Raw genomic sequence first — 27,385 nt, forward strand, 5'->3', positions numbered from 1 at the left:
GGGCCATGCCCAGGAAGGCGGCGGCGGCGTTGGCGGCGACGGCGGCCCAGCAGAAGGGACTTTCCTGGCAGCCCGGCGGCGAGGAGCGCGCTCCGTGAGTTTGCTGTGCCCGGTTCATGGTTCCTGCAAGCCCTCCAGGAGGCCGAACGCTGCAGCCCCTCCCCGCGCCCCGAAGAACCTCCTGCGTCCTCTGGCCCCCGGGCCCGCCCCGCGCCGCCGCCGCTCGGGCTCCGGCAGCCGCAGCAGCCCAGTGCCCTCCGCCCGGCGCGGTGGATGGCATGATGGTGCGGGGAAGGCACCGCGGCCCTGGCCAGCTGAGTCGCGACGGCCGCGGGGGCGGCGGCAGTGGCAGCGGCGGCGGTAGCGGGATCCCCAGCGGCATGCCAGTGCCCCCCGGGCGCGATGGCTAGCGGCAGCGCTGGGAAGCCCACTGGCGAGGCGGCTTCTCCGGCTCCTGCGAGCGCCGTCGGGGCGGCCTGCTCGCAGCCGCGGAAGAGGCTGGTGTCCGTCTGCGACCACTGCAAAGGCAAGATGCAGCTGGTGGCCGACCTGCTGCTGCTGTCGAGCGAGGCGCGGCCCGTGCTCTTCGAGGGCCCCGCCTCCTCCTGCGCCGGGGCCGAGTCCTTCGAGCAGTGCCGGGACACGATCATCGCGCGCACCAAGGGGCTCTCCATCCTCACCCACGACGTGCAGAGCCAGCTCAACATGGGCCGCTTCGGGGAGGCCGGGGACAGCCTGGTGGAGCTGGGCGACCTGGTGGTGTCGCTGACCGAGTGCTCCGCCCACGCGGCCTACCTGGCGGCGGTGGCCACGCCGGGCGCGCAGCCCGCCCAGCCGGGCCTGGTGGATCGCTACCGCGTGACGCGCTGCCGCCACGAGGTGGAGCAGGGCTGCGCCGTGCTGCGCGCCACCCCGCTGGCCGACATGACGCCGCAGCTGCTGCTGGAGGTGTCGCAGGGCCTGTCGCGCAACCTCAAGTTCCTGACGGACGCGTGCGCCCTGGCCAGCGACAAGTCCCGGGACCGCTTCTCCCGCGAGCAGTTCAAGCTGGGCGTCAAGTGCATGAGCACGAGTGCGTCGGCGCTGCTGGCCTGCGTGCGCGAGGTGAAGGCGGCGCCCAGCGAGCTGGCCCGCAGCCGCTGCGCGCTCTTCAGCGGGCCGCTGGTGCAGGCCGTGAGCGCCCTGGTGGGCTTCGCCACCGAGCCGCAGTTCCTGGGTCGCGCGGCGGCCGTGAGCGCCGAGGGCAAGGCGGTGCAGACCGCCATCCTGGGCGGCGCCATGAGCGTGGTGTCGGCCTGCGTGCTCCTGACCCAGTGCCTCAGGGATCTGGCGCAGCACCCCGACGGGGGCGCCAAGATGTCGGACCACAGGGAGAGGCTGAGGAACTCGGCCTGCGCCGTGTCTGAAGGCTGCACCCTGCTATCTCAGGCTTTACGGGAGAGGTCTTCGCCCAGGACTTTACCGCCAGTGAATTCCAATTCTGTGAATTAGCACCCGCCCCCTTCTTTCTTCCACCCCAGACTAGAGGAAGATACTTACTGTCTGCCCCTCTCCATGTATACCAAAGAAATCCCAGGGGAAGCCCCCCCTCCATGTCGGATGCTCCAGAGGAACCTTCCAGAGAGCGGGGCCATGCGCTCCGACGACACTCGTGGGCGCGGGGGGACCCACTGCCCACCTACGCACACCCAGCAGGGACCCGGAGGTGGCACCCAGCCCCGGCCCCTCTTCTGGAGTTCCTCCACTAAATTTTCTTACCAATTGGGCAGGAAGGAGGTCATGGGTTTGTTTCTTTTGGGGTCCTTTTTTTTTTCTTTCTGTTTTCTGTTTTTTCCTAATTAAAAGAAAGGTTACCTCAGTTTTCACTCCTTAGACATGGATGTAGCTACCTTTTTTTTTTTTTTTTTTTAAGCAATCGTGTTGGATTAGGCGTATACTTGGTGTGGAAAGAGTATGACTTTGCCATGTGATTTGCAAATGGGGGGAAAGCTACTGTGAGTGTGTGTTTTATTTTTTAATTTACACTATAGAGTGATTCCCCCCTGCCCTTGCCCACCCCCCACCCCCATGTCAAGTTTTTACCTTGCATGTACTGGAGTATTTATTTCATTTATTAAAATGTTATGTTTCTCAGATGGCCCTTTGCAATTATTGTTGATTTTCAATAATTGTAATAATGTTGCATGCTGCATGGGTCCCCGGAGGGGGTAGCAGTGTCTCCCCGCCTTAGCCCTGTCTCCCTTTTTCCTCGAGGGTGATCTCTCTGAGCAGCCTCGAATTGGAGAACACTGTTCTTGGAGAGGTGCCAGGGGAATGAATGATTGGCAGTAGGTACCATGCGGGGGGTTGGGCTGGCAAGTGGAGTTTGGTCTTGCATCTGGTTTCTCCTGGAAAGTACTTAAGCCCCACCCTTGTGTCCCACTGCTGTCTGTCCTGATGGACAGTGGGTCAGGCTGACCGGGGTCTGGTTGGTATTCTGCCTGTCTCTTTCAGATTTGGGCCCTTCCTAATCCTGCGTGGTACCCCACCCGTGCCAGGTCAGGGGAGCTGGTCGCTGGAGCGGGAAACTGGGCTATATATAAGCAAGGACCTTCAGGAGACTTTGCGGCCTCTTTTATGTGGGCAGGTCTCTTCGCACAGGACCCAGTCACTTGTGATTGTAGGAAGAAGTTCGCAGGGTTCCAGACTGTTTAAGGGAGGGAGGGGTGTTCTGGAAAGTGGTAGGAACCTTCTAGAGCCACAGCGTGGTTGCAGGCAAAGGGCTGATTTCCGTGACCTTGATCTAAGATCTGCTCTGGTTGGTTTCATATTGGAAAAAGGCTTTGTTAACTGACGTTTGGAGTTATTTTAAGGGAGTTTGTCCTTTCTGGAGACAGTTAAAAAAGAAAATTGGGGAGAGAGAAGTGTATAGTTTTACTGAAACTTGTTAAGTTTGGGACGTTTTCCCGCTGAAAGTTTAACATTCTTCTTCGCAGGGCTTGCCCTGGGAGAGCCACATGGATAAAAACCCAAACACGCTTTAAATTTGCTCAGTTTACAATTCGTCTGATCTGTTGTGCCGGAACCTTGGTAGTTCCCGAGGCTCTGAGAAGAAAGTGTTTTTCACTGTAACATATAAGAAAGTCCTATTGACTGTTTTACTCGACTAGCTCTGTTTATTACAGGAACAACGTATTCAACATGTAAAGCATCTTTAAACCTGTGTTGGGTCAGAGTAGGATCGGGGAGCTGCTCTGAATTTGATGTTTGGAAAAGTCTTAAAGCGGTAGTGCACATACATTTCTTAGAAACAGTCAAGGGAGCTGTTGTTTCTCTCCTAGGGCCTGGTAGATTAAAAAAAAATTTTTTTTTAATTTAAAAAATGACAACGACCTTGAGAATGTTTCGTCCTCTACCCCCCAACCCTTTAGTCTGGGTCAGTCAGATTCAGAAACTATTTGGGGGGAGGAAACATAACCCAGTACCAATGACAATCGTGCTTGCATTTGGGATTTGTTCCTCTTATTTATTGCATATACATAAGTAATTATACAGAGAGTTTCTAATTATAGATGTTCCTTTAGCCTATGTAGATCACAAAGAGTAAACCGAAAGGAACAAAGTAAAATAAAATTAGGGCCAGGAATCTGTAAATTTGGTGTTTGATGAAGACGAAAATGATTGCCAATTGTTCCTTGGACTCATTCCTTCTGCAGAAGCAATTTTCAGGACAGTGCATGCCAAAAAAAAAAAAGAAAGAGAAAAAAATTAGTCTTCCTTATCTACTTGGATGAAGTTAACTAGCTTGCCACCAAATTAATTTTGAAACTTCTTTTTGTCTTAGCCAACCGATCCTGGCTCTTCACACTTCTGTGTATTAAAGATACTGACTTGTAATATTCAAACTCTCTGTCCTCTGAAGTTGTTAAAAGTTTCGGTAGTGTTTTAACATCCTTCTCCCCCTGCCTCTGTCTCTAAGATTAAGAGTAGGATTTTTCTTCCAGCAGGTGGCTTGGAATGGATTCTTGTACTTTGTTCAGCAGGGCGGAGGAGACCAGATTGAGGCGCGTATAGCATTTCTGTGTATCTATGTTGCTTCGCTAGGCAAGGGGTCTGGGCCCAGGCCTTTGACATTTTATTTGACATTTTAGTTTCTGGTGCACCAGCTGGCTAAACTTGTTTTTGAAATAGCCTTGATTTTTAAAAAGGAGCATCTCAGACCTAGTTCACAGGGCTTAATAAGGTCAGCAGAGATACTAAGTTCCAGGAATAAAATCAGAGTGGCCTGATTATTTATTTATTTTTTTTAAATTAAACTACATTAGAGTTAATTTAAGACCTCAATCTTTAGGCTCTTTTGATTTCCTAGGGCGAGTTTTCTTACTTAGGCTTAATGGGCACCATCCTGACTGGGGATGTCGAAAACCTTCCTTTGGTCAGGAGAGAAGGAAATCATTATGGCTAAGTTGTGGAACAAAAGCCATTATTTATGACAGTGAACCCAAGTAAATGGGACAAAAGGCTTTCAAACACAAGACTTAACTAGAAAAGAGCTCTGTCTTTCCTCAGCTGTTTTAAACTTGGCCTTTTTCTCTTATTCGTTATGGGTTGATTTTGGGAAATGTAGAAGGTGTGTGTGGTGTGTGTGTGTGTGTTGTGTGTGTGCATTCTTCCCTACCCCATCCTCCTCGTCACCTGAGTTATTTCTAATTCAGGGTCATGTTTCTCAAAAAAATCTAAAGACTGTGGCTGTGGGGGCGCCTGGGTGGCTCAGAGGGTTAAAGCCTCTGCCTTCAGCTCAGGTCATGATCCCAGAGTCCTGGGATCGAGCCCCACATCGGGCTCTCTGCTCGGCAGGGAGCCTGCTTCCTCCTCTCTCTGCCTGCCTCTCTCCCTACTCGTGATGTCTCTCTGTCGAATAAATAAATAAAATCTTTAAAAAAAAAAAAAAAAAAGACTGTGGCTGTGGAAGCATCAGTTACGTCTGACTGGTTATTTTGTGAGTATTTTCTTTTTAAACCTGGCATAGGGAGCTAACGCACTTGACAGTCTGAAACAGCTAATTTTAACAGAAGCACCTGTTTTTCAGAATGAATGTGACTATGGTAACGTGCAGATCAGGCAGAGATTTTGAAAAACGTCTGCCGCCGCCCCTTCTGGGTTCTGCTTGGTACGGAGCTCGGAGTCGGGGGAGAAGCCTGCAGCCTTCCCTATGCTTTCTGCCGTGGGACCACAGCTTGGTCCAGCACCATCTCTGGGTTTCCAGGGCGGACACAGACATTCGTGAGCACTCTTGGCAAATTCCTGTCTTGATTAAAATTTTTTTTTTTTTTTTTTGCTTGAGTATGTGTGAATTGAATTGGCCTGTTTTTACCTAGGCAGGTCTTTCTTTCTACGGTCCTTTGGGCAGGTGAGTTGTCTGTTTCCATTTTAGTGATAGAGAAGGCTGAGACACTGGCGGTCCAGGTAGGATGCGGGAAAAGGGTGATACGGCGTCCTTGATAGGCATTGATTTCATTGAACGGTACAGCCCTTTAGGCCAGGGGCTGGCATGCCTGGGACATGTGTGGCGGGTTCTTGAAGTGAACACATGTACGAGATGCTTGCGGCAAGTATCTGTACACAAGGAGTAAATCGTTTCTGGGAGGGAAAGTGAGAACGGGCAAATCCTTGCTGGGGACCAGCAGTGTGTACTGGGCACTGTGCTGCACCCTGGGGGGTGGGGGGTGGGGACACAGCGACCTGTGAGCCACGGTGTCGCCCCCTGCGTAGATTCCAGGCCCTATCCCAGCCCTGATCGATCAGAAGCTCCGGCGGCAGAGCGGTCTGAATTTTGTCCAGCCCCGTGATGCTGAGGCTCACCTGCCCTGGAGAGCTGCCGGTTCCCTTTTCTCCCTTGCCGACCCCGGGAGACCCGGGTGCTTCTGAATCAGGCGGGAACACAGCATTTCCGCAACTTTCCTATTTGCTCCGGTATTTGTTTGTTTGCTTGTTTGTTTCTTCCCCTCCTGGATCTTTTGAGTCCTTTTCTTCAGATTGAGAAGGTAATGTAGTCTCTCCTGCCAATTTGGAACGAGCAGGTTTTTCTCTCGCCTGGGTACGTTGACAAGGACAGAGTCCGCCCCTCCTCCAGCCCCCTTTGAGATAGGCCGGAGTCACAGAGCAGTGGACTGGCCAGTTGGCTCTTCGCGCTCATGCACGTTGTTGTCTCTAGTCCTCAAACATGGGACAGACAGACACCCCTTCCTTCTCGGACTGTCCGAGAAAGAGCGCTTTGCTACTGAATTTCAAGGACTCGATTCAGAACCCAATGAGGCAGGCGGACTTGTGGGATGACCAAGTCTACAAGACGCTCAGGAAGTAGGTCCCTCACGGCCGTCATGCCCCGAGAATTGGGATGATCTCTCACAGCTTCCGTCCCCACGAGGGAGCATTGCCCAGGAGCTGGGGGGATAGTGCAGTCTTGGCCCCAACCCAGACCTACCCGGTGGGACTGTGCTCTTGGGCAAGGTCTCCAGATGGTTTCTGGGCACGTTGACTTTGAGAAGCACTGTTGCAGGAGACAAAGGTAGAGGCTGCGGGCTGTTCTTTACTGTGGGGAGCTTAGGCGGTTACGGTTAGCGCCTTCGCATGTGTTATGTAACTGGGTCCTTAGAGCAGTCTTGGGCAAGGTAGGCGGCTGTTACTGTGCATGTCACGTAAGCGTTTGTGCTTCTGTTCTCCTGTCGTGAGAGTTACGTATGAATGATGAATTCCGATGACGTGTGAGGCTGTGACGGGCTCCACTGACTACCCCACTCCATGAGGTCACCGGGAGTATGATCTCAAACCCTTTGTGTTAAAGTCAGTTTCCCCCAATAATCTTACCTCCCCCTGCCCCCAAACCCTTCATCTGACCCAGCAGATACCCTGTGACAGGCTCCATAATATCCCAAAGATAAAGAGCATGGCCCTACCTCTTCCTCTCTTATGTTGGGTGGCCCACCTGCCCCGGCTCCCCGAAACATTGCATTAAGTTCTTTTTTTTTTTTTTTTTTAAGATTTCATTTATTATTAGAGAGAGAGACACAGTGAGAGAGGGAATACAAATAGGAGGAGTGGGGGAGGGAGAAGCAGGCTTCCCACGGAGCAGGGAGCCCGATGCGGGGCTCTGTCTCAGGACCCCGAGATCATGACCCAACCCGAAGGCAGACGCTTAACCACTGAGCCATCCAGGCGGCCCGCATGACATTCTTAAAAACCACAATAGCAGTCAATTTCAGAGTCCAGGGAGGAATTTGAATGCTCATTTAGATTTGTTAGCCTAATTTAAAAATGAACCCACTTAAAAAAAAAGAACCCACTTACCGATGTTCAACTTTTAAGTATTCACAGCTACATGTATTTGAGTGATGCAGAAGCAGGGCACAGACAGGGAGCTTTTAAAATCCTATGTTTCAGAAGGGACATGGATATGCTTGGTGCTCAGTTACCAAGTGGGCTGTCCTGTGCACTCCTGGAAGTTAGGGCACCGACTAAGGGTTCATGGGTTTCTGACTGTGTTCTCCTTTGCCTGGATTTCAGGCCGTACTCAGGACACCGATCAAGTGAAAAATTACTAATTAATTGCTTTGCTTATATTATCAGTCAGTTTTTTTTTTTTTTTTAGGAGTGTTTTATTTTAAGGAGACTCTATGCCAGTGTAGGGCTCGAACTCACGACCCTGAGATCAAGTCTCAGGCTCTGCCGACAGAGCCAGCCAGATGCCCCATCAGTCAACTTTTTTGGAGACCCCGACCAACGTCTCGCCTCCAGAAATTTGAGATGTGCCCTAGGGAACCTGGGCCACTCAGTTCTGACTGACACCCTTGCCATTTCGGCTTAGCTTTTAGTTAGATGACCTTCTGCTTCCTGTTCTAAAATTAACCGGCAAGCCATCTGAGCACCTCCCTATGGACAGGATTTTGGTATAAAGATTTCCTTGGAGGCCAGGTTCTCCCTGCCCGTTCTTTCTCTTGCAAGTCCCATGATACAGATATGTCTAAACGTGTAAATATAACTCTGGTCTTATCATTGGAATCTAATTTGTAAGGTGTGTGGGCATTTTGTGTTAGTGATGGTGTGGACCGTTGTCCATTGAACTGACAAGAGATCATCTTGTACATCATCCATCTCGACGATGGACACTTTACTGCCCCACATCTTCCAAGATAACAGCTCTTTAAGTGGAGTCTGCACTCTGGCTGTGAGTCCGATGTGGCTCCTGACCAGGGAGAGTCCCTGAGACATGGCTCTAAACCCAGTCTGGCTCAGCCCCCATGTCTCTGATCATGTAGGACAAAAAGAGAGGAGCTTTTGCACCGATACTACACCCAGAACTGAGGTTTTAAAGAGGCATTCTTCTAGGTGGTTCCATTCTAACACCTTTCTCTGGAGCTCACCCAAAGCTTCTTGCCCACGTGTTTCCAGAAACACTGGCCATTTTGGACTTCAGTAGGGCTTCTTGAGCCTGGGCAGCTGGGGAACACCTGTCAGAGCCCTACAGATAACCGATGAGGGCCGTCACAGAGGGTCAAGCAGGCTGATAATGACATTATATTTTTAGTTGGGCCTAGAACAGTGTCAGGTTTGGCAAGTCTGATGGTGAAACATTTCTGATTTAGCAAACACTTACTAGGCATCAGGGACAGGCTTAGGCAGGTTCTTTATATCTGCGTATTTAGGAGGAATGACCCAAAGCCACACGGATATTTTTAGCAACAATACTAAGAAGTTCCATCCTTTGTTGTCCTCAAGATTGACTTGAGACGCTGTCTTCCAACAGAGATGTTTTCTGGGTGCGCCATCCTTCTGTGTTACCTCTGCGTTCCCTCGCAAAAAATGCAGGTCTGGTAACACGTGGCTTTCAGAGAGCTCGTGGGACGCCAGGAGGAGTGAGTGAGCCCCACCATGACTTCCCAGGGCGCCTTCCCCTTTGGTTATGGTAAATGGCCTTGGGCTCACGGGGGCCGATTCCTTCTTGGACCAATGAGGATCATTCATTGCAAATGCCACAGGAAAAGGTCTTTCATGTATGTTACACATGAAAGTCTATTTGATCTTCTCCCATGTAGACGTGTCCATGAAATTCCATATGGTTTCTACTTGTGTGAATTGTCAGATCACAGGGCCGAGAGCCTGGATGTTTCTCAAAACATCTTCGTGGTTTGAGAAGCCAATGCTGCAGTGTCGGGAGTTCATATCGACTTTTTGAAGGACTTCATGATTGTCTGACTCCAACTGCTCCTCCTATGTTGTTCCTGGGGCTCACTGCTTTCTGGCTGAGAAGAGAATGGGTCCCGAGGGCCACAAGGAGTACAGGGTACTGATTACCTGACACGGCCTCGGGACACTGTGATTTCAGGAGCCTCCCCCTAGATTCTCCGGTGGTTTCCAACAGACATTTTTCATAAGGCTGATTCGGTACGAGGAGCTGGGACCGTGGAGCTGAGCTTCGAGGGTAGCACAGATGGTAGGACAAATGAGGGGAGACACAGATGAGCACCAGAATGTTATGTTCATGAGGATGCTCTAGTCTGGGTCTTTGGCTTTTAGGGACCTTGTAGTTCCTGGATTTGATCAAGTGGATCTGTTCTTTTTGATGCCCAGGAAGGCTGTTGGTCTCAGAACTGGTCTTTCCCACCCTTTGTGCCAGGTGAATGCGTGTAACTTAACGAGGGGTTTCACTGAATCTCTTTTCTGGGTGGCCGGAGGGACGTGTTCAGGTGCAGGGATTTCAGGTGCCTTAAAGAGTGGGCTTGATTCCAAGGCCCGGGGGTCATTTTCTTTTCACTCGTTAATTTTGAATGGAGTTGCTGCAGCATGTAAGGCTGTGACTGGGCGTGTCTGCCCTCCAGGAAGCAGCTTTCTTCCCTGCCCCCCCCCCGTCACCCCCCCTCCCCCATTCAGGTTGTTCGTCTGGCCTTGGACCAGGAGCCCCGCGTGCGGCCAGTGAGGACAGCTTGCCTGCAGAGCGCTCCTGGGCCGGGCTCTTGGATCCCGTGGGCCACCGGGAGTGGAGCTGGGCCACTGGGAGTGGAGCTGGGCCACCTGAAGATGCCTGCGGTGGGAGCGCAGGCTGGCCGATGGACTGGGAGCCTTCCAAGTGAGTGGAAGAAAAGCAACAGTTGGCACTTTCTGAGCCCCTATGATGTAGGGTAGGAACTTTACGTTGTGTCCTAGTCTGCAAAGCAGCCCTTCCAGCTGTGAGAGTGCTCCCGTGTGACAGAGGAGGTTGCTCCCTGGGACCAGCCCCCCTGGGTCACGAAGCCAGCAAGCAGCAGGGTGCAGTCGAGAATCGGGGTCTTCCTGTTGGAGCACAGCGTCCTCACCCACGAGACGACAGCAAGAAGGAATTTCTAGGATGGAACCCGTCTGCCCTTTAAGGTGGCAGTGCTCTCCAAATCTGTTTTTAACCTCACTCGTAGGACAGTTTCAGAGGGGGGGGGTTCCCCCTCGAGCCTCCCATGAGCCATTAGACTGAGTCCCTCTTGGGCCAATTAAATGGGGCCCCGCATGCCCAGCGTTCCCTTGTCAAGTGTCAGGGAGAGCTGGTCACACGGACAAGGGGTTTCCCACCCGCTGCATGACCCTGGTATCCGGGATGCTGCTTGCAGAAGATCGACCTCTGCTCTGCCAAGTGACCTGTACTTGAGTTTCTAGAACGCAAGCATCTTTGTTATCTGCCCAGGGTCCGTGGCTGCCCCACTGACTTTAGGATGAAAGTTGGACTGCTGGTGGAGAGGCTTCCCGCTCGTCTGGGGTCTCCCAGCCCCTGCGAAGTACCTTCCAGCCCAAGTCACACCTGCAGACTTCTTCCATTATCACGCTCCCACTTGACCTCCAGGCTTTTGCATGGGGCGTCCCTTGGACCCCTCCTCCTGCACCCTGCCCCCCCTTCCCCCCACTCTTCAGCCTGGGTGACAGCTTCTCCTGCGATCCCTAGAGCACCCAGTACTTGCCTGCCGGTAGCACTTACGTTGTTATAACTCTCTGTTTACTCCTCCACGGCCCCGTCTCTGTCGTTTTCGGGGGGTCGAGTTCTCTTTCTCTCCAGTGACGAATGCAGTTGCCTAACACACTAAACCCCAATAAACATTTCTGGAAGAACAAATGTAGGGTCCCCGTTAGCGCGTTCTCTCCCATTCTCCTTTCTAGGGCCTTTGGCTCCTGCCCCTCGCCCCGGCTGCCCTGTGCAGGCCCTAGCCCGGGTCCTCGCTGGCCTTCACCCGGACACGGGTCTGTAATGAGACCCCCGGGCTGGAGCCTGGGTCCCACGCCCACATCGGGCTCTCATTCTCTCCCTCCCGGTGCCTTTGGTGCAGCACAGCCAGGCCCGGATTGCAACTTCCGGTAATCAGTATTTCGATGCATTCATTGAGTTCCAACAGCATACCTCTGGGCTGGGCACCCAGAGGCCAGCACCAGGCCTCGATGGGCCTGTGGCCCTCACCTTCCATGGCCCCAGCCCGAGCCGTGCTCCAACCTGGTGGGCCACCTCGCTCTGCATGGGACTTTGCTGGCTCCCATGGGAATGTCTGTCTCATCCGCCTGAACAACTATTAACCCCTTGAGCTCCAACAGTGTCTAGGGGCCTAGGAGGGGCTCTCAGGGCTACAGGATGGCTCTGTTCTGACCCTTCTGGTTCTTTGAAGACTTTCCGGAAATTTGGGTGGATTCCAAGGGGGATCCTCGAGGGGCCCTTGCCGGACCAAACTTCCTTCTCTCGGGTGCTCTGGTTTCCTTGGGGCCTCACCTGCGGGACTGGAGGGCGGTTTGGTGGTGATTCTCCTCAGCCTCCTCGGGGTGGTGTTGGACCCAGAGGCTGAGGTGGAAACGGAGCACCGGCCCGGGAAGGGAGGCTTTTTCCCACAAGCTGACTGAGAACTGTCCTCCCTGGGGAGTCCTTGAAGCCGGCGTGAGAATTCACCGAGGGAGGGAGTCCTGGCTTTCAGTCCCGTAATTGTTATAATGCAAAAATTACTCATGACTTTCCATAATCAGGTTTGGGTTGTAATAGTGTCCGGGAGCTGAGCTCTGGGCTGAGCGCGCCGGGGCTCCTGGGACTGGAAGCCGGAGCCTCGGGGACGAGAAAGGGGCGCTCTGCCAAAATCTCAGTGGGGAGACGAGAATGAGAACCCTCCGGAGGCCCAGCTCCCAGCAAATGTGCACTGGGGCCCCTGGGCTCGATTTCCATCTCATCCCTACGGTTAGAATAGTTTCACTAAACTTGTTTTTCTTGCTTTTTTAAATTTCCTTGCCTTTGATTGTTGACACTACCTAAAAATACAAGATTATGGTTATCTTAACAAATTAAAGGCATTGTTTTAAACAAAGGCATTATATCTACTTAATTATTTAACTTTCCTTCCAGCCCCGACATTCCGGTTTCCATGGAGTAACAAGCGGATAGAGTTCCCATGGCCACGGGGAATGGCCGTAACAGGTTCCACAAAAACCGAACGGAGCTGCTCATGTCCCCTGACCAGGCACCCGAAGAGTGTTGGTGGGGGCTGGCAGTCCTGGGGTGTGGCTGGGGCCTTGCTTGGGACCACCCAGCTTCTCTCACCCTGTGATTTGAAAGAAATCCTCGACGAAAAGAATAATGGTTTCCATGGCCCCTCTAAGCACACCCACAAACTTGTGTTGGGGCTCAGAGACACCATCTAGGGCCCTGTTCTCCCCGCACGACGAGGGATCACCACTCCCCCGGGGTCAGAAATGCAGGTGTGAGAGGTAAAATCTGCCTGCTTGTCTTTGCCCCTCCCTGCCCTCTCCCCAGATGCTCCCCGAAATGCTTCCTGTTCGAAGAGATTAGCTCATGGCAGCTGGAATCAGCTCCCGGACCTCTCCGAACAACACTGCCTTTAATGTCCCCTAGGGGAGCGCTTTCTCCGCTCACTGCCTGACCCCGTCCGCAGCGGACCTCCTATCGAGTGTGTCCTCCTCAGTGTGCTGGAGCCAATCCGAGGCTCCCAGAAACCTGTTCTTCTGCTGGGCATGGATGGTTGAAAAGAGGACCCACTCTCACCGCTCAGAGAACAAATGCTCCTAGAGGAGAAGCTGCGTTCCAGGAGCCCTGTCCCGCCAGGCTCAGAATTAGGGCTTTCTGGGGCAAAACATATTGGAAGAGAAACCTGGACCCGAGGCCAGCTGAATTTGGTCAGCTGGCCTGCCCTCTGCCTTTGTACTAATAACCTTGTTCCAGAGCACTGACTTCAGGCCTCGCCCGCCCCCAAAGGGAGGACGTCCTGGTTGGTTCCCAGGCAGTCCGCCAACTCATAAGTGAATGTGACAAAAAATTATGGAGATTGTGCCCAGTTCCTTGTCCCTTAGGAGAGAAGCACTTTGTTGCTCTGAGTGGTGGTGGAGTTGCCCTGGGGAAAGCGTGAGTCAGGCTGGCCCTGGCTTCTGTCTTTTTAAATGGGGGCTTCCTGATGACCATTCTTAAGGACATGCTGTGGCCTGTCATTGTGTTCAGGATTGAAGACTGGGAAATAGGAGAGTCATACTGAGGACAGGAGGAGCTAAACCTCCCAGCCTGCAGGGCACAGAGGTCCCGAGGGAGTTGTAACAGTTTGGTGCTGAAGGTTACAGCAGTGCCTGGAAGTTTCAGTTCTGGTGCGTTTTGGAAGGCTTTGAGTATTACGTAACGTCCTGGGGAATCGAGCACGGGCCTTCGCTGTCACCCAGCTCCGTGGCTCGGTGGTTGAAGACCAGGGCCTGTCTGTGACAAACGTTTCACCAGGCAGAGCAAAAGGGAAAAAAGAGATGGTGAGATGTAAGGTCCCTGACGGAGACCTTCACGGACTTTCTTTTTTCTGAGATTAGATCCTTCTTTACTGGGTTAAAATATCATCTTCTAAAAACAACATGTCAGCTGGTAGTTGTTGTAAGTTTTCGAAGTATCATCGCATTGGAGAATGGGTCCTGCATCTTATTTTGGTCCTTTCCATGTTAGAAACAAAATGACCATGTGCTCCAGAACGTCCAGGTCTGAGAGCCGCTGGCCATGCCCGCCCACGATGCGTCTGGATTCCTATGGTGTCTCTTTCACAATGTGTGTGAGTTAGCGCAATCATTTTTGGAAAAGCAGATGTAAAAATACTTTTGAAGGTGAATCCAAGGAAAGAGGCATTTTCAGGAGCTGTACCGTGTCTCGTTATAATACGCCTTTTCCTAACTTTATTAAGAAGCCTGTCCTCGATCAAGCGACAGGGGTTCCTATGACTGTATCACGCAAGGCCAAGAGAACCAGGACCCTGGTTCTCAAACTTGAGCACGCCTTGGGATGACCTGGAGGGCTGACTTACTTGACACAACTTGGGACCTACCCCTGGAGTTTCTGAGTCAGTAGGTCTGGGGTGGGGCCTGCAAATGTACCCTTCTAGAAAGTTCCAAGGTCTGCTGCTGCAGCTGGTTGGGGCCACACTTTGAGAATCCCTAGAAGCAGACCCCTGATTCTCAACCTTGGCCACATGCTGGATTCACTGATGCTTGGGACCTGCCCCCAGAGCGGCTGACTCAACTGCCTGGCACACCTCAGGCACTGGGATTTAAACTGGGCCTCAAGTCATCGGCCAAATTTGAGAACCACCAGACCAGGTACCGGATTGAGTTCCGGTGATCGGAGTGAGCTAATCACAGAAGCTTGTTGCTCACGCGACACGTCCAGCATGAAATGAGGGGGAAGAACGGAGCACTCTGGTCCATGCAGTCAGCCCAGTGCCAAGGCTGGTGCTGTCTACACTCTCCAGAATGCGTGGTCTCTGTGCCTGCAGCAACGGAGAGCTAGCCTGCTGGTTTGTGGTCAATTTAGCCTAGAGATGGCACCAAGTGCTCTGGGACACAGGTGACTGGTCGGAAGTCGTCACGTGCCCTCATTATATGGGGATCTGTGGCTGAGATAGACCAGTAGCTAGCTTTTGGGCAAAATAAATTTCTCTGTCACGATAATAATTCCTTGGTACCCTGAGATCTTCTATGGACCTAAGCACACACTCTTTTAAAAAGCAGCTTCTGAATTGTTACTTTTAGAGTAACTTCTTTTTTCTGTTGTAAAAGGTTGACCCACTGTAGATAATTTAGAAAAATCTGAAGATCCTAAGGAAAAGAAATCCCCCTATGACCCACTCCCTAGGGATAACCCCTCTTGAATTTGTGGCCTGTATCTTTTCAAGTATTTTTTTCTACACATATTATTTTTTTTTTTTTTTTTTTTTTTTTTAAGATTTTATTTATTTATTTGACAGAGAAAATCACAAGTAGATGGAGAGGCAGGCAGAGAGAGAGAGAGAGAGGGAAGCAGGCTCCCTGCTGAGCAGAGAGCCCGATGCGGGCCTCGATCCCAGGACCCTGAGATCATGACCTGAGCCGAAGGCAGCAGCTTAACCCACTGAGCCACCCAGGCGCCCTCTACACATATTCTTTAACACAGTTCATTGTTTAAAAAGATTATTTTGTAACCTGCTTTTTAAGTTAACATTCCCCATTTGGTTGAACTTAACTAAAATGTTATTAAAATACAATCCAACGCCATCGCGTAAGTATACTAAGGTGTAATTGGTCCTTCCCTCCTAGTTAGACACTTTAGTTGTGCTTTGTCAGTAGTTTACGTTTATGAGTAGTATTTGCATGGGCATCTTTATGAATGACGTTTTTCCCCTCCACATTTCTGATCACCCCCTTGGATGGATTTGTCGAAATAGGTGAACAGGTTTATTTAAAGCTCTCTTATTACTGTACAGAAAGTGTCTCTAGGCTTAGCAACACACAGCAGTACAGGGCATTGGTGAAGAAATGATTGAACTTGGTTCCTGCCTTCAAGTAGCTTGGAGGCTGGTTGGGGAATAAGACAGAAACACGAGTAGCTCTATCCTCAACGAGAAAGACAACTATTGGGGTACCTGGGTGGCTCAGTTGTTAAACATTTGCCTTTGGCTCAGGTCAGGATCTCAGGGTCCTGGGATTGAGCCCCACATGGGGCTCCCTGTTGGGCAGGAAGCCTGCTTCTCCTGCTTCTACTCCCCCTGCTTGTGTTCCTTCTCTTGCGGTGTTTCTGTCTGTCAAATTAATAAATAAAATCTTAAAAAGAGAGAGAGAGAGAGAAAGACAACTATGGTTATCTCCACAAGTAGTTTCCAACATACCTTCCGGGATTTGGACTCCTAGGAGGAGGTCTGAGCGCTCCGTGGGATTCCGGAGTGGAGGAGTCTGGTCTGAGTTGACCTTCGCCCTGCTCTGTGACCTTGGGCAAGGTGTCCCCGAGAGGCCTTGGTGTTCTTGTCTTGAAATGAGGTCATCAGATTAGGTCGTTTCTAGCGGTGCCATTCTGTGCCCCTTAAATAGTCAGAGGGTGTGGGTAAGCATGAGTGTATACTTTCCTTTTTTAAATGTCTAATTACGTCCAGCAATCTGGGACAGTTTCCCTGGGACGTGCCGGCAGGCAGTGAGGCCGCCCCGTCCATTTCTACCCAGGGACTCCTTGGTGCACCTCGGTGCAGGCGGAGCTGGGCCCGGCTTACCGCAAAGAGGAGCCGAGGAATGCAGAGCTTTGGAAGGGAGAAACTTTTTCAAGGAGGAGAAACTTGTCTGGCATCAGAAAGGATGTTAATGGTAACAGTGTAACTAACCCACCAGCCGTGGGAGGCACCTCGGAACTCATGACCCACGTGATCTCATGCAAACCTTTTCAGGCTGCGGGAGGTGAGGGTTTCCTCCCCGCTTGACGGAGGAGGAACTGGAAGTTCAAAGAAGGACATTAACTGCTTTAGGGTGTCGTCCCGGGGAAAGTGAGGTCATAGCCTAAATGCAAAGAAAAGCAAAATAAGCTAATTCTTGTCTTTTGAGTTTGAAGGCGGAGGTCAAGGTCGGAATAAGGGCATTTTGTGAGGTTTCTTTAGACAGGTAATTGTGATCACAGAGCTTTCAATCTTAGGTGCCACGTGTCTAAGGGAAGAGCGTCCCCTCACCCATCTGAACCCCAGTGGGTGTTGCTTCCCCAGCGTAGGTCACCGGTTCACAGGGATGATTTAAGGGACTCTGGCCGGACCTCGAGTTTGGAAATGGAAGAAATTTGCCTTTGGCACCATCTTCTTTGTAATTCAGCATCCTGGTCCCGGGTTCTCTAGTTTCTTAGTAACAACCAACAGGAACATGATGCTTACTGCATTCCAGGCTCGGTTCCAAGCATCTCGTCTACGTGACGTGATCTTAGGATCATCATCCCCATTTTACAGATTGGGGACTGAGACCCAGAGAGACGAAAGAGCTCTCCCAAGGTCACAGCTGCTAAGGGATGAGAATTAGATTTGAGCCTGGACAGTGTGGTTCCAATGTCCATGCTCTGAAGGAAGCACTACCCATGGCCTACTGGGGACGGCCTCAGGTGTCCCATGCTGACCCCCTGCCCCGTCCAGTCCGCCAAGGGCTCTGAGCTCCTGAATTAGCTGCATCCTCCAGCTCCGGATCCAAACCCTGAGCCCCTTATAGTGGCAGACTGCTGATTCCTCAATAGTCTCTGAATGACTCAAGCAGACCCTTCCTCTTCCTAGAAGAGCTTCTGTTGAAAAAGAGGATGCTGGACCCCCAGCATGTTGGTGGGATTCCAGCTAAAGAGACTTTGTGATGGGGGAGAGGTTTAGGGAGAGACTAACCCCTCCAGGAGTCTGCTGCTGGGGCCAACGCTGAGGAGCTCGTCCCGCCTGGGATAACGTCTTTGCTCGCACCTGCCACATTGCACAGGTGCAGAGGACCCCGGGAAGCAGAGCTCCTGGAGGAGGTTTTGCACATCGAGGGTTAAAAAGCTCAATACAGCCGGGGTCCCTACAAGCCTGTCGAATGCATGAGCTCTTGCCTGAGTCCTGCCGTGTGCCAGCCGCTTGGCAGACATTCTCATTTCATACCACGCTGCGCTGAAGCATGGACATCAGTACCAGCGTTTTCCGGATAGGAGGCAGGGTCCCTGAGGCTTCTAGCCGTTTGTCCAAGGTCGCCCAGAGAAAGCACGGTGCAGCCGAAACTCTCTTGCCATCCTTCCCCCTCCCCACCCCTGCTGCGTGGGCCTTCTGAGCAGCATCGTGGGTTTCCCCTGCCCCGTGTGTGGCACCTGTCCTTACACTGGGGGGAGGGTCATCTGCGCGGGGGGGCCCCGACTTGGCTGGGACTCCCGCTGTCGGCACACCGATGACTGCCTGCCTCCGCTGACTCGCTTCCTCTCCGGCTCCCTGTGGCCGCTGGGCAGAGGCTAGCTGGCCCCCGGGGCGGCTGCCTCGCCAGCATTGCCTCATTCTGACCCCGGTCGTCCTGCTGCCTGACCCCGGGGAAGAGCTGAGAAGCACCCGGCCCAGACCTGCCAGCCAGGAACTGCCTGGGCCCTAGACTCCAGCTCTGATTTTCTGGAAAAGCAGGGTTTTCTCAGAGAGGCTTCGCCCAAGGGGAAGGACAAATATGGCAGTCGAGTTTCAGCTGACCTTAAAACCCCGTGAGCTTAGTCCCTGTCATTGAGTGGTTCCGGGATTACTCAGCTTCTCCATTGTGTAGCCAGAGGAAATGCTCTCGCTGTGTCATCTCTGTTAGGCCGTGGGCAGTTTTCTCCCTGCTGACCTTACTTTCTGTGTATTGTGAAGTTTCAGGACCGGATTGGGTCTCTCGGTGGGAAAAAAACACACACACACACACACACACACAAAACCCTTCAGGAAGTTTTCTCTCCAGCTCTCTGCAAGGGGCACACCCTGAGTGGCTACAACAGAAGGCCAGGGCTGGGGGACGAGGCTAAGGTCAAGTTCTGCCCCAGGAAGTCTAAGGAAAATCTGAGTTGGCCCTTCCTCCCGGGAAGTAGAAGGGACCTGGGCTTTCTCGCCGGCGTAGGGGTCAGGCAAAAACGCAGCAAGGGCCGAAACAAGGAGGCTCAGAATCAGCTCAGCACGGAGCACAGTGAGGGTCAAAGCGGAGGGACAGACCACCTGACTTTTGAAAAGGGGAGGAGCACCCCAGGGAGCTGGGTCTTCCCCTCCAGGTGCTGGGGCGGTGGAGCCGGTAGATGAGGGCAGAGGAGAGGAATGGTCACCCCACCGACCTCCCCTCCCCGTGGGGCTCGGGGCTCAGGTCCTGGTCTGGGGATTGGCGAGGATACGCCCAGGGAGGGGATGATCGCCTGTCACTTGGGGGACTGGGCAGAGGTTGGTGTGGGAAGGAGAATTCGGGCACCTTCCAAGGGCTGCTTTGATGTCATCAAAAGAAAAGAAGTTTTGACTTAGAGGGAAATGTTAGGCTTTTTCTTTTTTTAAGCAAATTTTTCTACTCAGCTGTACCCTATAGACATGAAAAGAGCACAGGTGGTGAGGAGACCCCCCGATGACTCCTCGCACAGTGAACACAGGTGCAGCCAGCACTCAGACCAGGAAACAGAGCTCAGCCAGCCGGCACCCCAAATGCCCTTCCCTCCGTGTCCCCTCATTCTCCCTCTCCCCTTCTGCCAAGGATGTTCCCGATCTGACTTCCAAAGCCTCAGATCTCTTTAGTCTTGTCTCCACTCTGTTATGAAATCCGCCCGTATTGTTGGATGCTATGTTCGCTCATTCCTGCGTGTTCCACTCTATAAATACAGCACGATTCACTCACCCCGTCTATTACTGGTGGACACTTGAGTCGTTCCCGGTTCAGAGCGATCAGGATTCGGGCTTCTCGGGGAAGCCTCGGCCGCCGCGTCCTCGAGTCCCGCGTGCACACACCTGTCTTGGGCGTGTGTCCAGGAGAGGACCTGCAGGCTTTTGCAGACGCTGCCCAAAGATGCACTTGGGGCTTGGTAGGGCTGGATTTCATGAAATAAACTGGGGGCTGGGGTTCAAGGGGCAGCTCTTGATAGATCAGAAGTAGAGCTCAAATTGAGCCTCATGGAAGAAGGCGGTAGTGGCATCTGACTTGCTCACGTCATCCTGGGGCGTGTGTTGGAGCTGTCGTGAGGGACTATACACCATCCCAGCCAAGCACTGCCAACAGGCGCTTTAGCTTTCCCAGACTCTCAGCGGGGAGGACCCCTGGTCCTGTTTTCTTTGCCCTTTCTCCCCCTCTTTTTGGAATATGTGTAAAAAAAAAAAAAAGATGTTTTTTACATTTTTTCTCCTGAAAACTTGGACTTCTCCCTGGTTTTACGACATGAGCTCCATTTCTCACCATCCATTTCTCAGCATCCATTTCTCACCATCTCTCAAAGCAATTTGCATGATGGCTGTAATTTTAACATTTTGGAAGGCATGTGGTGGGGAAGGGGCGTGGGGAGGTGGGGGGCTGGTGGCCAGCAGAGGGAAACGTCCCCTGCTTATGGGGGACAGAGAGCTGGAAGGAGCACAGCCAGCAGGAGACGTCGTCTTTCTCCAGGGAAGCTGTGGCCTGCAGACCAAAAAAGGAACTTTCAAGCTCCTTTGCATCTTAGAAAAAAGGAAGGAGTTGTGTTCTGTACAAGTAAATACTTATGTAGTCCAGATGTTAGCAGGAGGCCTCCCTGTCCCCAAGAACCATGAGAAATCAGCTCAAACCTCTCCCAGTTCCATGGCTCACGGAAATCACAATCGTCTCCCAAGATCGCTCCTTCTCCCCAAGGGCCCTTGAGCACTCTCAGCGGAAGCCCTCGCGGCCGTGACGGCCTGTGCGGTTTGCTATCCAAGCGGGTCTGGACACCGGCAGCATCGACACGGCCTGGGAGTTTGCTGGGAACGTGGCCTCTTGGTTCCTCCCTGCGAGGCAAGACCCACTGAATCAGAGCCTGCGTTTCCGCAAGGTGCCCTGGTGAGTTGTGTGCGTGCACAGCTTGAGAAGCACAGCGACAGAGGAGAAGACGTTCCGCAGCCCAACAGATCTGGGTTCCAATCCTTCCTCTGGTGACCTGGAGGCTCAGTCTCCTCTTCTGTGAAATGAGGACCGCAGTCCTGACACCAAGGCACGTGTGCGCCAACAGATTGCCAGCTGAGGTGACCCGCAAAGCTGGTTCACGCTGATTCTCCAGAAGCGCTCCCTGTCCGTCTCAGACCCGCCCAGCCCGAGGAGCAACGGGAGGCAGCCAACCTTCCCCTTCCGAAACTCCCGGTGGAAGTGTCTTAGTATGTGATCTCCGAGCTGTCATCTTCTCTGACTTCAGCTCTGTGTCTAGGACATGCATTCGGATCTTTCTGGAGGCGGCGATGGACGGGCCAGACGGCTCACACGCTCCTATACCTCCCCCGTTAGCTTGCCGGGGTGTAAAGCCGGGGGAGGGACAGAGCTTTAATCCTGTAACTGGTGGGAGATGGGTTAATTCTGGTCCTAGCGTCATAATATGGATGCAAGCAGGCATGACTCTATTGTCACTGTGATCGAGACGCTCGTGTTAGGGTGTATTACCGTCACCCTCTGGGCTGATCTGGGGAGTGGTGCCCCAGGAGGAACGGCGGGGCCTTGGGGAATGGCTGTGGCCTCCTGGTTCCCCAGCACACAAACCTCGCTTGAGTTTTATACAAAAGGGGGATGGCCCATGGTTGAGAAGGAGTTGAGTCGAACAGCAGAGGGGAGAGTAGGCCTCTGGAATGACCCGATGTCGGAGCCTTGAACGAGTGGGGAATGTGCTCCCAGGTTCGTCCGGCTGTTGGGTCCTTTCAAACACTGAGCACAGGCCTTTTCCAAGAGCAAGAAGCATGACAACCACTTAGGGTCCACGTGGCTGGAACAGATACTCTGTATCCAGGCATAAAGAAATGAACATGTGCAGCTATATTTGTATCGGTGTCTACGTCTATATCTGTGACAATATAAAAAAGTTCCTGAAAAAGACTGAAACCCACCTGGCTTCCCAGCGGTCCAAAGAGTAGCCCTTCTGTTGAGTGAAATCTGTTTGCGAGAAATCCGTTTGCATTTCGTCTTTCCATTTGGGATTTGTTCCCAGGTGACCCATGGCTCTGATGCCTCTGCCCAGGCCATTAGAAAAGAACCAAGCCCTGGGGAACGGTGGAGAATGGTCTGTGTATGGGAGGGTTGGGTCGGGGCTGTGCAGAGTGAAGAGGTCAGTGGTGCAAACATGACAGTCCCCGGGGCGCTCTCTTACTGAGATAAAGCTCTAAATTTGAGGCGGTCAGTAACAGGCAGCACACCTATCTGCAACGTTGCGCATTCTGCAAGCAATTCTCCTTCATCACTCTTCACTCAGTAAAAACTTGCTGGGATCTCTCTGAAGCGTAAACAGCACGCTTGTAAACCCACTGTGTTTGCTGCTGAAAATACATCCATTCCACCACCCACTGGCGCGCCCCCAGACCTCATATGTGAGTGTCTAATACATAATGTTTTTTAAAGTAGGGGGTTGCTGAATTCTGTCTGCCGGCCCTCGCCATGCTCCAAAGAGCTTACCAGATCGTCCTTCCCAGTGAGCGTGTTCTGAGCGCTCTGACGCACAGCTTCTCGAAATTGTCCTGTGCGCTCCTAGCCCTGAGATCTGGTTACCTGCAGATCCCCAACCGGGGTGGGGCCAGAGTCATGTGGGGTCGGGATGGCCAAGAGGGTCTTCAGGAACCAACTCAGATCAGCTGGAGTTTCTCACCAAGGAATCTCTCCTTTAGGGTTAAGGAGTGAAGGGTAGGGCTGGGAGGAATCGGACATGAAACTGTTTTAGAAAAAGAGGTCAGCTGGAGATGGGTGTAACCCGAGGGGGGTCAGAGTATCACCAAGGGTCCGTCCTGCTGAAGGACTGGGAGGGCCTGGAAGATGAGATGTCAGTCGTGTGACTGTGACTCGGCCCGTGGTGGGAGCTCGTGCTCACCCCGTTCCTGCCCTCCTCCTTCCTGGGATCACTTCCCCAGCCTCCCGCAGCTCGACGGCACTGCGTGGCATGCTGTGGCCATCGGCGTGGGAGTGGCAGTGGCGGGCGTCCCTTCCCGCTGCTGCATGGACCCGCTGGTGGGATACCCTCCCAGGCGCTGTCCTCCTGCCCCAGCGGGGAGAAGGCCGTGCGTTCCCGTGGTGCAGGGTGACCGGCCCTCGTCCCACTCACTGGCTGAGTGAGCGAGATTTAAACCACGGCTTTTTGTTGCTTTAAGACACAGGTGACGTTTGTTATTGCAGCAAAACTGGCTTATCCTGACTCGCACCCTTCACAGTGAGAGAGGAAAGGGAGAGAGGCTTGGGGGAAACGGTGGGGCTACACGGGGCCTCTCCCTAGGCACAGAGTTGATCACACACAAAAGGGGAAAGACAGCGACAGGCAGAGAGGCAGTCTGAGAGGAACCGAGCACCGGCTGAGCTCATCAGAAGCGACTTCTAAGGCTTTGTGTGGACAGAGAAGAACAGAACAAGGAAAGGTTCCCTGCTTGGAGGAAATGATATGAAATCACCAGGGGACAAAGAGGAAGCAAAATTGCTCAATTCTTACTTCAATTCCATTTTCTATGGTGAGGGGAATCCTCTTTAATGCTACACGGATGAAACGAAAGGTACGCAAACGGACGTTTAAGATAGCAGACCCCACGCTTGTTCTGGACAGCGCGTAGCTGACACTGCCCCAGCGCAGTGCTCTACTCTGGAATGTTTGTTGAGTGACTGAATGAAGGTATGTGGTGGCGTAGGAGGAGAGGGTGTGGTCACGTTTGCTGGATGCCTGTCTCTGGGCTCGGATGAATTAGAGGAAGTGCAGTGGTGACGGCAGGAGCTGTCAGAGGAAACTTCCAGAAGTCAAGGGCAGTGGGAGAGGGAGGAGACATGTTAGAAATTAGAAACGATCAATATTGCTCTGAGTTCTTGTAACAAGGGGACACGAAAGGGGAATCCAGAAACTCTCCAGCAGTGAATTGATGTTAGCTTCTGGCACTTTTCTAGAACAGTCTATCAAGTTGATGGCTGGTGAACAACCAACCAGAAACCAAAACAGGTGTTACCAGGGGTCTCCGTGTACTTGGAGATTACAGGGGCTCGTTTTTATTGCGGGCTCGCCCAGTGCCGGTCAGGGCGCTCCGTGCATGATCTCGGCCGAGGCTCATCGTGGCCTGGCGAGGAGGGCACCTGTCGTGACCTGTTTTACTGCTGAGGATGAGAACCTCAGGGTCCACCACCTGCTTAGAGCCCAGGGATGCGACCCTCTTCCCCTGCCACAGCACCGCTTTACATGTGTGGGCTCACCTGTTTCCCCTGGGCTCCCCGACCGGCAGAGAGGCCAGGGAAGAGAGGAGGAGAGCCTCTCCACCGACGGCCATGGGGACTGCCCGGATGCAGCCCTCGACCTTGATCAGAGGGGACTCAGGACCTGAATCCAGCACCCGTCCTGGCCAGCAGGGACAGGATTTCAGAGCCGCCGGAATAGGACGATGGGAGAACTGTCCTCCCAGATCTGGAAGCTACGGGGGGAGAGAGGAAAAACATGTTCGCTCCAAATAGCCAGGTCCTTCTTGGGGGTTGGTATTTCTTTTTCCTGCCTTGTAGTCTTTTTACCCCAAGACAAGGCTCTACAGCTTATTTGCCCCTGGGAAAGGGAGGACCGACACCTGCCTGTTCTTGGGGCTGAGAAGGCAGGGCGGGAAATCTCTGTCAAGCAGAAACCCAGGGCAGAAAGCTCTCTGATGTCAGAGGACAGAGAGATGGGCAGATCTGGATGAAATGTGTGTTTCTGTCTATGCGTCGGTCCCCTCCGTGCCCCAAACCCAGCTGGTCCTCCAGTGGGGCAGGCAGGGTGGGGGTGGGCAGAAAAGACCTAGGGTTCTGAGAATCCCAGAGCGCAGGCCTGGTTTGCTGCTTCTCAGGATGCGACCCGGAGAAAGGTCAAGCCTGCAAGCCCCCAGCCCTGGGTCCCTGCCGCGCTACCAGTAACACACTGATACCTGGTCCTACTTAAGCCGTAGGGTGCAGCGTTCCAGTGCAAAGCCGTGGAGGGGCTCTCAGCCTCCATCGCGCCGGAAGGACCAGTGAAACACACTTCGAGAATGACTTCAATTCCGCGGGTGCTCGCGGCCTCTGTGAATTTGGAACGATACTCTTTGGAATCAGAAATTAAAGAAAAAGCGATCGGTCCCTCTGGCAGACAGTTAGCAACTGACTCAAACAGAGGATTCAACAGAGAGACTGTCCCACGCGGACCAAAGGAAACAGGACTAAAATGCAAATGATGCTTTGGGTAGGTTTGTGGCGCGGTTTTACCCTTCCCCGGGCTTTGGGAACACCGTCCGCCCCAAGGGCTGCCCTCAGAAGCCCTGGTGCTGGGAGGAGGGCTGCTCGTAGACAGAGGGCGAGCGCAAACCGGCAGGGAGAGATGGAAGCGCATCAGAAGAGAGGTGCCTACTCCTGCCCCATTTTCATGGGTTTCTCTCCCTCCCTCCAACTTTGCTCTTTGGCTGGAAATACTGAGAGCACCCGGGTGAGCCGAGGCTTCTCCCCAGCAGGTTCTGCGTTGGGGGAGGCGAAGCTTCGGGGTCCCCGCCCGCCTCCCTCACCCCTGTCTTCCCCGGAGCGCTCCGCTCCGTCTCCTTGCCAACCCTTCCAGGCCTGGGTGCCTTCCTTCCTCTAGGCTTGCGCAGAAGGAATCTGGCTCTTCACCCTGGAATGCATCCCCGTCTCCTGGGCTCACCAGGCTGGGAGCAGGGCGGGGCAGGGCAGGGACGGAGGGAGGGTCTGTCATTCCTTGTGTCCCCCTTCCCCGGAGCAGCATTTCCATGTCCTTCTAGGAGTGCCTGGAGTTCTCAGCAGTGAAAGCAGGATTTCCACAAATAAAGCTCCTCAACCTGACATGGGGCGTGATATTCCCAACAAGGGAGCGTCTGAAAAACGCTGGTGATGCTCCTTAGGGAGAAATCACCGTGTCTATCTTTGCTCTCCCCAGCGTCCCGGCGGGACTTTCTTCTTCTTCTTTTTTTAAGACTACCTATTAATATCTCGTGGGATCCTAGTATTTTAAAGAACACTGTTTGGGGAAAGCCGGCCTGAAATGACTCCTTCCAGTCCGGAGCCGCGGGGTGGGATCAAGCGGTCTCCCGTCTTGCTGAAGGAGAGCTCCTTTTGTTTGGGGGGTCAGGGGTGACGCGAGACCGGACCCCAGAGGGTCAGAGCAGCTCGTGCGGATGCTCAGTCAGGTTAGCAGGGGACGCACGGTGATTCCAGAGCGGCTACCGGTCAGTGCAGGCTAAGCTGTCAGACACAGCCTCCCTGGGCCCTGGGCCAGTTCTGGAGCTCCGATAGGATCCCTTGGAGACCTGCGGTGGGGCCCGGTACGCTGTCACTTGGGGGCTTAGGACGCAGGGCAGGGTGACCTGGGACCGAAGGTCAAAGCTCCAAAAAGGACTGTGGAGACCAGCAGCCCAAGGGGGTGGACGTGAGCCCAGGAGTTAGCAGAGCAAAAGGAAAACTCATCCAACAAGCATGTACACATACGTATGAGTGTGCCCATGGGTGCACGTGTGTGTGCGCGTGTGTCTGCACACACGCACGCGCGTACATTGACACGTGTATGCATGTGCACCTGTGTATGTACATATGCATGTACGTGTGTGTGATTCTTTCTATAACATGCACCTTGTCTTTAAGAATCCCATTTCCACATTTAGAAACATCAAAAGCAATCTCCAAAGACAGCTAACGTTGACACAATTTCATGACTCACTGTCGGTGCCTTCAAACTGCGTCTTCCCCATCCGTGAGATCCCAGGACTCATTCAGCCTCAACATTCTGTGTCTGCTGCCCTCCTGTCTGCCTCTGCGTCTGCGGCACCAGCTTGACTTTTGTCCCTTCTGCCCTCATGGTTCCCTTCTCATGGCCTAGACTCTTACAGAAGATTTAAAGGAACGAAACCCCATCAAGCTTTTTACTTTGCGATAACGACAAACCCACAGGGCTGCGAACACGGTGCGGAAGGCGCCGTGGGTCCTTGGCCTGGCTGCTGCGTTTTCACCGGTTTTTGTGTGCGCTAATGTGTGTCTGTGTGTGTGTGTGTGTGTCGAGTGCACGCATGTCTGTCGTGTGAGTGTATGTGTGTGTGTTGTGTGTATGTGTTGTGTGAATGTGTATGTATGCGTGGTGTGTGTGTGTGTGTGTGTGTGTGTGTCTGCAGTGTGGGATGAAGTTCCAGGGCTTTACAAATCCTTTCCTTCCATGGAGCCCTTCAGCCACCGTCGTGGTACAGGCTTCCATGTCCCTCCGCAGGAGACCTCAGGGACGCCGGACCCCCACCATCAACCCCGGTGCCTCCCCAGCTTGATGGCTTTCAGGGTCTCCTCTATGGCTCCGAAGATAAAATCCAAACTGGTTTCTGCTTTTGCCCTCGTCTGCTGCCCCTGGACCCCAGCCCCCTCTGTCTTAACCCGTGCTGCAGCCCAACCAGGACCGTCCCCCCACCCTGGCGCTCCCCCGGCACCCCTCCTGCGTGGGCGTGTGCGTGGGGTGCCC

General features: G+C 53.1%; 1 protein-coding gene and 2 long non-coding RNA genes across 4 annotated transcripts; 2 read left to right on the plus strand and 1 right to left on the minus strand.

Annotated features, from left to right (window-relative positions):
- The first annotated feature begins 397 nt into the window (after positions 1-397).
- On the plus strand, positions 398-2,135 carry TLNRD1 (talin rod domain containing 1). Its single transcript, XM_004763636.3, has one exon. The coding sequence runs from the start codon at positions 403-405 to the stop codon at positions 1,489-1,491; it is 1,089 nt and encodes a 362-aa protein (XP_004763693.1). The 5' UTR covers positions 398-402; the 3' UTR covers positions 1,492-2,135.
- A 1,358-nt stretch (positions 2,136-3,493) lies between these two features.
- LOC101680209 lies at positions 3,494-16,611 on the minus strand. 2 transcript variants are annotated; one of them, XR_006602654.1, is made up of 3 exons: positions 16,521-16,611; positions 16,146-16,335; positions 3,494-3,689 (listed from the first exon to the last, which is right to left on the minus strand). It is a non-coding gene; the product is annotated as an uncharacterized LOC101680209 (long non-coding RNA). The 2 variants fall into 2 exon arrangements; XR_200283.3 differs by lacking the exon at positions 3,494-3,689 and adding an exon at positions 9,902-11,097.
- A 6,531-nt stretch (positions 16,612-23,142) lies between these two features.
- LOC123388117 lies at positions 23,143-26,915 on the plus strand. Its single transcript, XR_006602664.1, has 3 exons — positions 23,143-23,569; positions 24,846-25,123; positions 26,547-26,915. It is a non-coding gene; the product is annotated as an uncharacterized LOC123388117 (long non-coding RNA).
- Positions 26,916-27,385: the final 470 nt, after the last annotated feature.

The sequence above is a fragment of the Mustela putorius genome, unplaced genomic scaffold (genome assembly GCF_011764305.1).
Source record: "Mustela putorius furo isolate JIRA1106 unplaced genomic scaffold, ASM1176430v1.1 tig00003875_pilon_pilon_pilon, whole genome shotgun sequence".
Lineage (NCBI taxonomy): Eukaryota > Metazoa > Chordata > Mammalia > Carnivora > Mustelidae > Mustela > Mustela putorius.